This window comes from Gallinula chloropus (genome assembly GCF_964237585.1).
Source record: "Gallinula chloropus genome assembly, chromosome: 6".
Classification (NCBI taxonomy): Eukaryota; Metazoa; Chordata; class Aves; order Gruiformes; family Rallidae; genus Gallinula; species Gallinula chloropus.
Window position 1 is genome coordinate 25,440,311 of NC_140091.1, and position 14,533 is coordinate 25,454,843.

Sequence of the window (14,533 nt, forward strand, 5' to 3'; positions counted from 1 at the left end):
TGGCTAAGCAATTTCCTGGTTGAATTTTTATCACTTTCCAGCACCTGCTTGTTTCAGAGGGTGACACTCCACAGATTACTCTGAGCCAGTGCCAACAGCCAGTATTTCTTACTCCCTTGTGCCCGCCTCCGCCCCTGCCGTGCTCCAGACACACACCCCGATATAGAATGACAGCACATTGCCACAATTTAAACAACGCTGCCTCTGCCTCTTTGGAAGGACAGGTCCTCCTAAGAGCACCAGCCACAGAAACTGTCCACCTTTGCAAGAAAAAGGTCTTGATCATGGCATATAAAGCAGCACATTTGGCCTTCAAGTCGCGCTGGCACAAGACAGACGAAGAACTGTGTCGGCACAGCATGTCCTTCATCTTGCATACGGCCATCCGAAATGATTTCTTTCAGAGTTACCTTTATCTGCTGGAAAAGCTTCCTCTGGGTGAGTAGGAGGTGGGCAGGAGCGTCTGTGTGTGTGTCTGACCGTGCTCCAGAAAGGCATGCCATGTTAGATGGTAGAGTGCAGACACATTGATGACAACAAGAGTGGTTTTGAGAAGCTTAGCTGGAGAAGAGAGTACAGTGCTCTCCATTTGGTATTCTCTCACCTTCCTCTGATCTGGTACCTTGTTGTTTTATCTAAATACTCCAGATTGTTGGAAGGGGGGAAAGGGAAAGATCACAAGAATGAAAGAAAATTTGTTTTCTTGCTGATGGTTCCTGTTTTTTTGTCACCTTTTAAGTAAAACATGCATTGACCTGTTTGTTAGTTGGAAGGACAAGGACAAAACTAGCAGACCTGACAGGCCTGACTTTCTGTTGCCTGATACCTGTTTTGTTGTCATCCTGTGTGTCCTTAGCCTTGTCATATGTATTGTTTTGGACAAGTGCCTGAAAGGTAATAATTTTACATTTTTTTTCAAGTCTTTGTAATCCCGATCTGTGCGGCAGGCTGTCTAACCTACTGGGTTTTGTCTGGGAGGAAAATGCTTCCAAAATGTTTGCTTACAGCGAAATGTCAGTAAAAGCCTGTAGTACAGGATGCCAAGACATAGTCTTTTTTAGATGCAGAAAGCGAATGTTCATTTCTTAGGAAAATTTGACCCTGGATAAGAAAAAAGATTTCCACAGGGCAGTATAGATAAAAATAGATTTGAGTTGCAGCTTTATTACATTAGCTTGTCACTTCTTAAGCAGAATTATTCAGTCTCCACTTAATGTAAGAATTGTAGAAATTTATGATGGAAAGGATGTGTTTGAGCAACCTGTGCAACTACTGTTCACAGTGAATTCTTGAGGGCTTCTTCCTAATTGAATGATCCATTTAGGTGAGTGGATTATGTTACCTGATTGAATGAAACTATACAGACCCCAGTGAGAATTCTGCTCAAGATGGTAAAATTCAGGAGTGCTTTAAAGAGAAAAAGTATTTCCATGTGATCTTAATATTTTGATGTGGCTTTTTGAATGCAGCAGTATCTGCAGCTATTGAAAATGAAACATGGAAGGTAAATACTTCTATCCCTAATGGTAGGTAGCTGTGAAGAATGGAAAGGAATGAAATATAGAAAAGAAGGGAACTTAAGCATAGGTTGATGTCATCTCAAGAACCATGAAAATGTTATTTCCTTTGTTTTGAAAATAAACACAACGTATTATTAACTTAGAGGATTCCCTACAATGTAACTGATAGTCTCAGTACTAATAGATCATTTTAAAACTAGAGGGTGCCATTATGAACATCTAGCTTAGAATTTCAAATAAAAGTTCCTGCATCATGCTTGTAACTTATAACTGGGTCACAGTATACATTTATGAAGACAAAAATACCTTGGTTTAAGGGCAACAAGTGAGTGAGAATCCATCAGTCCATCATTAAGCTGTTTCCAGGCCAAATTGCTTCACTCTTGTAAAACTATTTTATTTCGTGTCTGAATTTTATTGAATTTCCATTCCCAGCCAACAAGCTTTGTGAAACATTCCTATCAGACTAAAAATGCCCTCTGCCAGGTTTTTCATTACCTGAATCATTAAAACTTCATTAAAGAGCTTTCAAGCTTATTGCCAGCATACCCAAATTAGTTTGATTCCATGGAAGAGGTACCGTGAGTCCATCCTTTATATGAACATGAGTATGTCTTTTACTCCATGGCTACTGTTACAGAGTGAAAGCGTAAGGAAAGGTACCATGGGATAGCTTGTGTGCTGGGAATACACATCCAAGAAACTTAGTATGATAGAATGTCACAGTCTGGGTGGGTAAAAAGTTGGGTGATAGGGCTCAGGAAGTTGTGGTCAGATCTCGAGGTCAGTACCATAAAGATCTGTCCTGGTACCTATCCTGTTTAACGTCTTCTATCTGGAGGAGGTGAAGGACTGCTTGTGCATCACGTTTAGAGTCTGGTTCACTGTCAGGACTTGTCCACAAATTCTAGGTCAGGACTGCCATCCAGAGGCACCTAAATCAGCTGGAGGAAGGAGACAGTGGGAACCTGGTGAAATTCAAATTCACTGAAATTCAAAGGCAGGTGCCAAATCCTGTACCTGGAAAGGAAGAACCTTTGGCAACATGACCGTGGGCTGGGCAGTGCCTGCCATGGAGAAGCCCTGCTGGTAGGGCTTTGGTCAGCAGCAGCTGCACATGAACCAGCAGTGTGACCTGGCAGCAAAGGTGCCCCACAGTGTCCTGAGCTGTATTAGCAAAAGCGCAGCTGGTTGATCGGGGGAAGTGACTCTCCCCCTTTACACATCAGTCATTAGACCATATGGATGGGGTCTTGAGCTCCCAGTGCAGGAAATGACATGGAGTGAGTTGGATGGCCTACAAGGGGGTGAGTGAACTGGAGCATGTGCCTCTACAAAGAAAGACTAAGGGAACAGGGCATGTTCAGCCAGAAGAGAGAGCTGCTGGAAGGATCTGCCTGCTAATACCTGCAAGAAGGTCATGGAGAAGATGGAGCTGAGCTCTACACAGTGATGTGAGGCAGGAGGGCAAGAGACTGTGGCCATAAATAGAAACAAGCGAAGTTCAGACAGGCTATAAGGAAAAGCTCTTTCCCTGTGAGGACGGTCAGGCATTGGAAAAGGTTGTCCAGGGCAGTTGTACAATTCTCCATCACTGGATGCTTTCAAAACCAAGCTGAATAAAGGCCTGTTGAACCTTCTCTGACCACATATCTGTCCCTACTTTGAGCAGAAGCTTTGGCTAGAGACGTCCTCAAGTCCCTTCCAACCTGGATTATCCTGTGAGCTAGTGCTCACTCTGATGGAGAGGACAGTATGTGGTGGGTCTGAACATCTCCACAGAATGACATTTTCCAGTTCAGTTGAGAGTGGAACTGAGCAGAAATGAACTGAACTTCTCCAACCTCAGGACTAGATCCAGGTATTTACACAGTGTTAAACAATTAAAACACTATGACTGTGACCTAGCAGGGTAGTTAAACATGTGCTTAACCCTAAGCATGAATAATAACACTGAAATCAAGCCTCACATTGAAACTTGCAGTGCAGCCTGGGGTAGGCAAGGTAGAAAGTTTCCTTCAAGCTGTGCTAACTCCACACTCCCCCCGCTCCATTGCTAGGTTCAGTAGAGGAGCACTTAGGCATGTTTACCTATGAGCTGAGCGTATCTGGTATCACAGCCTGTTAAGAGAAACATGTCACTTTTACAGACCAGGGTAACATTTATAAATAAAAGACATGAGTAACTTTAGGCCCTGATCCAACAATGTACTTAAATGTGTGTGAATGTCCTTTAGCCCAGTGGACTTTAATGGAGCTATTTAGATGCTGGAAATTATGCACGTGTTTACACGGGCTGTGGGACTCGGTGCCAGCAGGGTGAGATCTGCAGTGGAAAACTTAGATGATCAGATCACAGAGACAAATACTCCTCTGTGTGAGGCACACGTCTCTAAGGAAAATCTTTTTTTTTTGGAGTGGGCTGATGTTCATCCTCTATAAAACAAAATTTAAATGGTTCTTGGGCGACGGTAGAGAGGTGAAATCCACCCTGCACCCACAGAACTATTTTTCAACTGATGCATAAAGCAGATGTTGCATTTAAAAGGAAATACTCAGCCAAACTGGAATTAGTTCAATATCTTGCAGAAAGCAGTTGGAGCCACAAAATAATGTTCACAAATAAAAACTTCAAAAAAATTACTTGCAACATTTACTTCAGACAGGGAAATTTAGCTGAGTAAAGCAACCAAGAACTCTACGACACTCTACTGCAGGTTGAGATTACATGAAATCTTAACATACTAGGTGGTCCCGTTTCTCTAGAGATTTAGATCAGATGCACCGGGAAACAGGATTTTGAACTGATTCATGAGAAGATTGAGATCGTGTTTTGAAATCTGCAGGGCAAAATTGCTTTGGTAGGTACTATCTGACTTGTTCAGGGGTTGGCATTCAGCTGTAGGTCACCACTCTGCATCCAGACTGTATTTCCAGTGACTGAAAATTATTAACGTCTCATGACTGTGAAGTGACCTTTAGGGAGGCAGTTCCTGTTCTCAGCCAGCTTTTGCAGTAGGTTCACTTTAACCATCTCCACTTTGGGAACTCACCAGCAGATTCATCTGAGAGACCAAGTATGCCATGAAAAAATTTTCTTGCTTTACTAGAGATGCATTTCTAACCTTAAACTTTACAAGTCACCTGCCTGTGAAAGACAGCTTCCTCCAAATATCGGAGATACTTACAGGCTCCATCATCCTATCCCTCCTATGCCCTGCTTTACAAAGTTCATTGAAATCAGGCTGTGTATCCCTAACAGACCACATAAGCATTTAATTTCCTGATGCATGAAATAGACCCACATGGGTCATGAAAAAGGGAGATGTTTCTGGCTAGACAGGTCCTATGGTGATGAGGAGATGTGCTGGAGCAGAGCTGCAGCACTTGTCACCAAGGACTTGTGCCTCCTCACACTTCTATTTTAGGATAGATTCCTGCAAGTTGACAAACCATCCTGTCCCTCTGGGCGTGCTGGAGGAGCCTGCATGCCAGGCACAGCTGCAAGGCAGGTCAGAGGGGAGGCTGTGTCTGGAAAATTGGGCAGTGGATTGGGCGACTTGGCAGGGTTGCAAATTCATGAGCGGGAGGAGTAACACTAAGGAAGAAATAGGTGGGAGTCACCTCTATAGATTGGATGCTACACAAGCGAGACTCTGTGGGTCTGCAGGAGAAGACTGGGTACAGTGCCACAGACCCTGTGGATGCTAAGCCCAGAGCTAGTTTCAGATGCCAGCACATAAGGCAGAGCTCTGGGGCCCCAGCTGGCCCAGGAGGAGCGACAGACAGCTGGTGTGTGCATGCAAGTCCTGGCGAGCATTCTGCGAGCCTGATACCAGTTCTCAGTGAGAAATCTGAGAGCACACACTACAGATCTGCTATCCTGAACAGCATATCGTCCCCATGTGTTGCCTAGGGTCAGGCTCATGTTTTGAGTAGAAGGACTCAGACTATTTGTTGCTCATGCTTCAGCTGCCTGCAACACCCTGTCCTAGTGTGCAGACAGCCTGCAAATGCCTTTCTCTTCAGTCTAGCAGAAGGGGATAAATCGCTGTCCGTTGATGGGTCCATTAAGTGAGCCCTAGAAATCATCACTGGACTTACATTGAAGGCCTTGAAAAGCCAATGTGCAGGGATTCAGTTTTGTTCACCAGACAGGCTGGCATCTGAAATGAAGAAAAAACAGATAGAAAACGAGATGGTGCCACTCCCAGGATGATCATTTTCTGGAAGAATCACAACCACGGATGGACTCTTTTTTTCCCAGGCTCTGGGAGTCACCCTGTCCGAGTTGTGCTGGGGATTGACTGCTGCCAGCTTTGTATTAATTTCTTCAGCTAAATGGTTTCTTCTGAGTATGTGAATATAATCAGTGGAGTGTGTAAAACTCCCAGGTTTGACCCTTGCTGGGCTCAGTGCTTCTTGTGGTATAAATTTCTCAGGCATAACATAAATGTGTAATGGATTAAAGCTTTAATAGTATCCGTTCAGCAGTTGACTTAAGCAGGTGATGACAAGAGGGGCTGGTAATGCTGCTTTTGTTGGATGAAGGATATGCTGGGTATGCTGCTTATGTGTAACCCAATAGCACTATTCTGTTCCGAGTGGTCCTTGGTGGTAATTATTCCTCATCCGACTTCCTTTGTCCCCCCTTCATTTGCCTGCAAAATGTCATTCTCCTGCTGAGGATGGGCAGGCATACACTTATCATTCCCTGCTGAGCTGGCTTGCCCTCAATAAATACGTTCCAGGCTTATATTCAGGGCCTCCATCCTAGCTCTCATCCTCTGCGTGGAGGGCATAATTCCTGTTCTCCAGACAGTGTAAGCAAGACGTGGCCTGTTCAGAACCTTCCCAGAGCGGCCAGCAGTGCTCCTGTGGATGTTTAAAGATGCAGTGACAAAGCACTGCTCCCTTGTCCTTCTGTGTACCCAGCCAGCAGGGAGCTCTCCCTTTCCATTGCTGTTAACCCAAAAGATGTTTGCTGCCCGCTGGTGTCCAATTCCTTGAGCACACTGGGAATCTGCTGGTCTCATGCTGCAAAGTGGTGCTCGAAAAGACTTGTTCCCAGTGTGACTCCATCCCCTCTTACTGCTTAGCTTTCACAGACAGGCCTCTGGTTGTGTTTTTGTTGGAAGGTCTGGCTGGGAATAGTTGTGTGTAGTACGCACAGGGAAATGCCTGGGCACCTGTACGTGTGTATGACATAGCAAGAGGTGCTGGTTTCCAAGCAAACTGTTTATGGCCTGTGTCAGTTCACACTTTCGAGCTGCAAAACCTAACTACTTTTGATATGCTGATGGACCTGGAGTATAGAAATACACAGAATGAGGAGGACAGACCTCAGTTTTTTTTAGGAATAGGGCAAAATAGTAATTTACCCAGCAAAGCTCGTGGGTTGTAATAAAACAGTTGTATATAACCAGCAAAATAGCCCAGCAATGAAAAGAAATATCCAACCCTCTGGCACACAGGAACTTTCCAGTATATCACCTACTGATTATCTAGCTCCTTGTTCTGTGACAGATTAAAATTTAGGACTGTCGCTTCTAGGTTGTCTCCCCCCCATGTACTCATTTAGGCCAGAGACTTCCATCTACTCTTTGGTTCAGCTTACTTGCTGTGCCACAACCTGCACAGTATCACTAAAAATAAACCAGAGCAAGTGCCTCATTCATCCACACTCCTCTTGGTGCACTGTCCATGCAGCTGTCGATGGCTAGAAAGCTTATATGGATGTCCACAGAAGAGAGAGGTTTGTGATAGCGGAAATGGTGACCCTGCATAGCAATAAATGCCACCCACAGCGTTTCTGGGAGCAGGTCAAACCCCTTGCTCTCTTTGGCATGCACGTTCACTGATGGGAAAACATAGCATGGTGAAAAAAATGGTCTCAGCCTGGGAGGCACTGAATTTGACCAAGTGGGGCTATGTCCCTTCAAGGTCTTGCAGGATTAAACCTAACACTTCTACTTCCACCTTTGCTTTAGAAACAGAGGTTAGGTGATTTGAAGGCTCAGCGTAAGTTGATAGATCACGGCCATCATGCCTCCAGAGCAGTAAACTAAACCAGAAATCTCTGTCATTAACAGTAAAATAGTGATTTATCTGATTGCAGTGAAACTTTACGCTTTGACAAGCCAAGTTATCAATGGGGAGATGCAGTTCTACGCCAGGGCCAAACACTTCTACCGGGAGGTGCCAGCCACAGAAGAGGGCATGATGGGAGACTACATTGAGCTCTCCAATACAGACATTGAATCCTCCAGGGAGTTTCTCAGGAAATTTGTTGGGGTGAGTCATTTAATCCCATCTTCTGCAAGAAAAATGCGTCATAACTGACATGCTGTGTGCTCAGCTTTACTGTAAACAGCACCATATGTCATATGTGATACGCAGTCACGGGTCATTGGGTCTAGTAATGTATTCTGCCAGGTCTTGCATCATCATGAGTACAATTTTTCCTGTTATTATTTACCTGTTTTGCATCCTTTTCTTACCCACCAAAGCTTCAAAGAGGATTGTGCAAAGAGTTCTTACAGCTGTGTTTGAGTGGGAGATTAATTCTTAGTGCAGGACTGGGACCTTTCATGATAAAATCCTTGCTGGCTTCAGTGGGAGATATGTCTGTGCAAATTCCTGCAGTCCATTTGAGAAAGTAGCCGAGACTAAATGCCAAGTTTCTGTTTTGCCTATTTATAGATAATTTCTGAGAATGCTGCAACAAAACCCAGCCCTCGCCCTCTCTTCCCTACCCCACCCCCAACATTAGGAGTATATAGAACAAGATACCCATTAGGAAGCATATTTTTTCCTTGAAGATGCCAGTGTCACTGGGCACATTTGCAGGCAGATTTCTAAGGTCCATAAACATCTTCAAAGGTCTGCTTTGACCTGAGATGCATATTGTTGCCCAGTGGAATGTTAAAGCACCGACAATAACAGTATTGCTCTGGCACTTAGATTTCTGATGCCTAATGTATCTTGAGGAATCTAGAAATCTTTAAAAGTGTGGCCCAATGGCTTACCAAATTTTCTAAGTTCTCTTGCTCACACAATGACTAGTTCTGTATAATGCTACCATAGATCTTTCATTTTCTGCTTAAGCATACAAATTTGGGATAGCCAGGTGACCTGTTTTTAGTCTTAACAATGTACTGTGGAAAAAAGCTCAATAGGTTAATTAGATGTTGTGTATTAAAAAAGGGCACAGTTTAAATGGATTAGGGTGGAAAATGAGTGTGGCTTAATGACAGATAGAAATCCTCTGGAGCAGTGAGGGGCAACCGATGGCAAAGTTTGCTGTACCTGATAGAGGGAGAGCAAAACACAAGTGAACAGGTTTTGTTGATTGGTTTTAACTCATTTGCATTAATGCTAATGCTAAAAGGCTTCACAATATTTCAGAGCCTTCCTGTGTCAGGCTTCCTGCAAACACAAAATAAGAAAATACAAAGGAAGTTCAGCAGCTGACCCTGGTGGTTAAATGGCGTTTTCAGGAAAAGAAACACAATTTATAAGCCTATACCCAGCTCAAGGCATATCACTTAAATTTTTCTTAAGTCTTGTTTTAAGGACATTTGTAGAATTCAAGTGGTGCATAACCAAGTACTAAGGGAAAGATTTCATGCTTCCTAGATATCATATAGACTCAGTTTCAGGAATGGCAGGTTTATATCACACTGTTAGGCTTTCTCATCTCCAAGACCCGAAAAGGAAAGAAGTACAGTCTGTAGCAGAGTTTCATATGCCAAAGAGAAATCATACCCAATGCATCAGGTGTGATGACAGATACAAAATACTCCAGAGCAGAGTTCCTACTCCTATTATTAGCCAGGGATAGAAAGGATACTCTGAATGGCCAAGATCAAACAAGAAGAAAATAAAAGGAATCTGCAGGTTTTGCTAGTCCTGATTTAGTTTGTTAAAGCCTGTCCTCTGTTGAGATACAGTCAATTGGTTGTGTTACTTACGGTTTATTTTTCTTTCTTACTACTGTGATTTGAATCCTACTTGACCAGAAACAGTTATTTACTGGCTTTCTGTAGTAAGTGACTTTATTGTAAAGCTAATTTGAGTTATGTCTTCCCAAGTTTATGGCTCTATGAATCTTTTTTTTTATCCAGTAAGGAGATGAAGATAGAAGAAAGCTAGTTGCTTCACCCTAATGTAGACTATACTTTATTTTTTAAAGATAAGTTTAACTTGATCAGAAGACAGGAAAACTAGTTTCAGATCAACTGAACATATTTCAATTTTTTTTTGTTGTTTTACCTTCTGAAAAACTTTTCCCTTTGTTTTCAAGATAGAAGTCAGTTCCAAAATGAAAAATGCTGTTTAGAAAAGTTGACAGGTCTTTTTTTTTCCTTGAAAGTCGTGAAAAAGAAGTATCTTGACATTTTCAACATTCTTTCCCATGTTTTTTGGCTATAACTATTCTTTAGATTTGAAATATCAATTTCACAGAGAGTTTTGTTCTTGCAAAACTTTTATTTTCTGGCAAAACTAGTGTTCCTTAAAACACAGTTGCCCAGTTCCACTCAAATTACCCCTCCTGAGTTGGTTTGGCTGGTGTGGAAATGCCACACTGTGACATTTCCCTTACATGACTGATGTTGCATACCTTCATGTATGGCATTTCTTAGCATGATTCTTTGCACCACTGTAAACTGAGCTACAGATTTCTTTACCATTGGAGAATTTATCTTGCCTGGGCACATGGAAGGAATTACAGAAAGGACTAAGGACTTCACTTATATTTTAGCCTGTCTCCTTCCCAGGCAAGTCAAACTGAGTTAAAAGTGCCACTGTGCTCGAGTTAAGAGGTTTTATGTGTGTGTGGGCAGAACTCAAACCAAGAGCAACATTACTTGAGCCAACAGTCCTGTACAGACAAGCAATCAGCTGTCTTAGCTACAGTCATACTTGAAGGGTTATCAGCAGAGCTATAGCACTGTATATTTATGGCAACGTATTAATGCCAGTTAAAGCCTTGATGTCCACATAGACACTGTGTTTTCAAGTGCCTAATCCAGAGGTGATGTGTGAAAAAGGAAAGAAAACAAAGAAACCATTAATTCAGGAACAGTTGTGAGCTATAGGTGTGTGAAAAAATACAGATGTAGATTATATTAACTTTATAGCTCCCTTTCTGCCCTAAACCCTTTCTCCCTTTCTTGCCCTCATTTAAACCTGATTGGTTTCTTGTTGAATGAAAAGCCTCTCAAAAGTGATTTTTCTCCTGTTTAATAAGAGAAATGGAAGGGATGTTGTTGAAAACCTGGTTTATTTATTTATTTGTTTTTAATTTAGGAAGAAAACCACTGTGATTTTTATCTATTTCTAGAACTCTGGTTTCTGTTTTATCCTACATATCTACACTGCCTTCCCACCCTTCATAATCCACAGCTCTTTTATCCCTAAGGAAATTTGTGATTGCCCTATTTAGCTTTATTTAGAGTTTTTGTGTGTGCATGTCTTCTAAATGATAGTGGTTCTGAGTAATGAAAAGCAGGTAATCAGGAGCAGGCAGTCGTAAGTTTTGAAGCCTGTTCTGGCTTAAAATTTTCACTTAGACTATTTTTTTATACAAGGAGTCTGATTTTCAACTCAATTAGGCTTTTGGGAAAATGATTGCTTTCCAAAGAAAATGTTAATACCCTGTCAAAACTGTGAGCACTTCCAAACTGAAAATATATTAACTGAACATGGAATTATGTCAACATTTTCATTACAAACGGAGCCGTGGTGCTTTGCAGCACTTCTCAACTGGCTGCTTGGTGCTCTTGCTCCCTTTCAGCAAAGTGTGGGATCGAGCTTCATCTCCCATGATTGTTCCCATTCCTTCTTCTCAAGGGCAAATGGAGATGTGTCATCAGGCATCCTTGCTGTGACACATCATGGGAGATGAATTCCCTGTTTTGAGTGAGGTACTGTCACTGTAGGTTCTCTGTATTATAATTGTCAGAGAAGTTACGTGGCTTTTTATCGAATTCTGTCAATAGGTTTGGTAAATCAACCTGGTTTTCTCACCACCTTTCTCAAAGGTTTTTACTTAATCACATCAGTGTAGGCCTGTATGCATCTGCCAGCAAACGGTGTGGAAATCCACCTTGTAAAGATCCAAGACACAGTTCCTACTCTTCTCATAAGCTCCCTGTTACAGCTTAGTCCAGTCTTCAGTGAAAGCCACGTGCTCCTTAGCGCAGCCTGTGAATGAAGAACAGCTCACATTTTCTGGCTAACTACAAACAGGTAATCTCCAGAGTCCAGTAGGGCTGAAGGCTTGAGGATTCTTGCACACACTGGGAGATTAATCTTCCTATGTATACAAATTGGGACCAGCAGCCCTGCAGGCTGGTGAGAGCCTTTGAGGTCCTTGTGCTCCTTCTACAGTTACTCTCTGTAACCAGATGCTCGGCTGGTCTATTCATAGTCATGTCATTGGTGGTGCTGCCCTTTGACCTTAATAATCTGCTGAATTACCCACTGAAGCAAGGCCAAAAGTGGTGAGTTACGTGATTTATGCTTGGTCATTACAGAGTGGGTCTCCCAGTAAGCAGGAAGAGCAAGACTCTTCCGGGGCTTATTTCCTTCAAGAGCGTTGAAGTTGAAGATTTTGGCCCATAGGTTTCACTTCAACACTCAGTTCTAGGGGACATGGAAAAGGTGTTTATGTCTCCTTTTATTATATTTGTTTAACAGATACCTTTGGCCAAGGTAACTACAATCCCACAGTCAATGCATGTACAGGCTTAGAATTCCTGTTTTACAGAACAGCAGCAGGCTCTTAAGAGCCTTTTTATAGCTAGAATGGAAGCTTTAGGGGTGAAATACAGATTTCATTATAAAGCTTATTTTGCAGTGACTCATTATTTTCTCATAGACATAGCCTTTTTGCCACAGTTTTTCATGTCTGATCTGTCCAGAGGTTGTATTTATGAGAATAAAAGAACAGTTAAGCAAAATCTACTCAATCATCTTCCTTGCCTCTATGTTCCAATCTAAACTTTCCAAGTTGTTGTAAACTGCCTGTAACTCCAAGACCTTCATTCAAACACAGCTTGTTTTGAAAACTGCAGTCTGATCCCAGAGTTGTTGTGTATCATATGCCCATGAGATGTCCACAGCCACCTCGGGAGTTCCATGCTGCAGAAGTTACTTCTTGCATGCAATATTTGGTACATGCTTGCTTTTTTGTTGGGCCTCTACAGGACTCAGAATTTGACAGATGAAGTTGCAAGGACTTTACAAAAGACCAGTGGAACTTCTGAAAAAGCTAGGAGCTTGTGAAAGATTATGTCTTTTCTTACCAAAGCAGAAACTGACTGTACAGCAACAAACACAGGGCTGCAAGGAGGAAGTCCCAGCAACAGCAGCCTGGGAACATAGCAGTCTAGATCGGCTCACACGTAGGTATCCAAAGCTGTACTGATAGTGTCAGTACAGCTTTGGATGAGACACTAGACTCAGTGGGCTAACGGCCATAGCTGGTGACACAGTTGCTGTGATCTTTCAGGTGGTATTTTTCAGATTTCAAAAATATTTTCTTGTATCCCACAGGGGGTGGGGAAAGCTGGCACCAGCCGCGCCCTGGACTGTGGCTCCGGGATAGGTCGTATCAGCAAGCATGTCCTGTTACCAGTTTTCAAGAGCGTGGAACTGGTGGATATGATGGAGAATTTCCTGGCTGAGGTTCCGAACTACCTGCAGGGCAAGGAGGACAGAGTAGAGATGTATTATTGCAAAAGCCTCCAGGAATTCACTCCAGCCCCACAGAGATATGATGTCATCTGGATTCAGTGGGTTTCAGGTTAGTTCATCATGATTCGTCCAGCCCAGCATGTCAGAGAACTATACAGCCTGTGCTAAAGTTTATGTTGAATGAATGGTGCAGCTGTAAAAGGAGGTTCTCAAATCTTTGGGACTGCTTCCTAAAATCTCACAAATCTCACAAGAGACTTATGAGAGTTGTCCCCCTGCCACAAATCAAGTTGGTTTTTTTTCAGGTCACATACTTGAGGAAGGTGCATGTCCTTGGAGAGTAGCCTGCATGCCAAGGTGTAGCTGAGGCCTTATGTATGGGGTTTTTTTAGCAGGAATCATAGAATCATCGTGTTAGTTTGGAGGGCACCTTTAAAGGTCATCTAGTCCAACCCCCCTGCATTAAGCAGGGACATCTTCACTAGACCAGATTGCTCAGAGCCCCATTAAGCCTGACCTTGAATGTCTCCAGGGATGTGGCATCCACTACCTCTCTGGGCGATCTGTTCCAGTCCTCCTTCTTAGCTTCACCTGTGAGCAAGGATTTCTGAATCTGATGGTTATCCTGATTTGGGAATATTTCAGGAAACAATCTGAGAAAAGGCATAGTGAAATTACCAATACCTATAAACCAGATCATGTCTTATACATGCAATGATACCTATCAAACAGGTTCACTTAGCTATGCTCCACAGTACTCCCTCCTATAAGAAATACCTGCTTCTTCCCCTCAGCCATCCCAGTGAATGCTCTGCAGCATGAAGAACAGCAGGCTGGCAATCTGTGGGCTATGTTCCTCACACTCACAAAAGAGATTCTTATTTTATTCTAGAAAACCTGCTGTGCTGTCTAAAACTGTCCTTTCAGGAAGTCCATGGTGCAGATTCAGCTGGTAGAAATCTTCATTCTAAAGCACAATTGGAGGACTGAACAACTCTTTCTCTTCAAGACCCTGGATATAGCTTCTTGCTAGGCAAAAAGAAAGGTAGATGAGTAGAAGAGAAAACAGTGTTCATCAAAACTTATTTGTCCTCTACACATAGTCTTAAAACGTAATGAAACTGGGCTTCTTAGATCAGGTCTTTATAGCTGTACAAGCAAATTCCTTCAGAACAATATAAAGTCCCTTTGCATTTTTGCCCTTCTTGAAGAGCCTGTCATTGCAGTAAATGTGGCTCTTGCCTCATCTTTTTGAGCAAAGCTGAGTTGGCGTGAGCCTGAATGAGCTAAGCCTTGGCTGAAGCTGTGCT

At 42.7% G+C, this 14,533-nt stretch overlaps 1 protein-coding gene across 10 annotated transcripts in view; it reads left to right on the forward strand.

Annotated features, from left to right (window-relative positions):
- The first annotated feature begins 214 nt into the window (after positions 1-214).
- The window catches only part of NTMT2 (N-terminal Xaa-Pro-Lys N-methyltransferase 2), a 48,854-nt gene continuing 34,535 nt past the window's right edge, over positions 215-14,533 (forward strand). For 8 of the 10 annotated variants that reach the window (XR_014617399.1, XR_014617400.1, XR_014617401.1 and 5 more), the window contains exons 1-3: positions 238-438; positions 7,639-7,814; positions 13,083-13,332. Coding sequence is in view for 2 of the 10 variants with exons in the window: in XM_084266529.1 (XP_084122655.1) it covers positions 285-438; positions 7,639-7,814; positions 13,083-13,332 (580 nt within the window). In the remaining 8 variants the exon portion in view is untranslated. Of the gene's footprint in view, positions 439-7,638; positions 7,815-13,082; positions 13,333-14,533 lie in introns of all 10 variants that reach the window. The other 2 variants (XR_014617398.1, XM_084266528.1) reach the window with 1 other exon arrangement.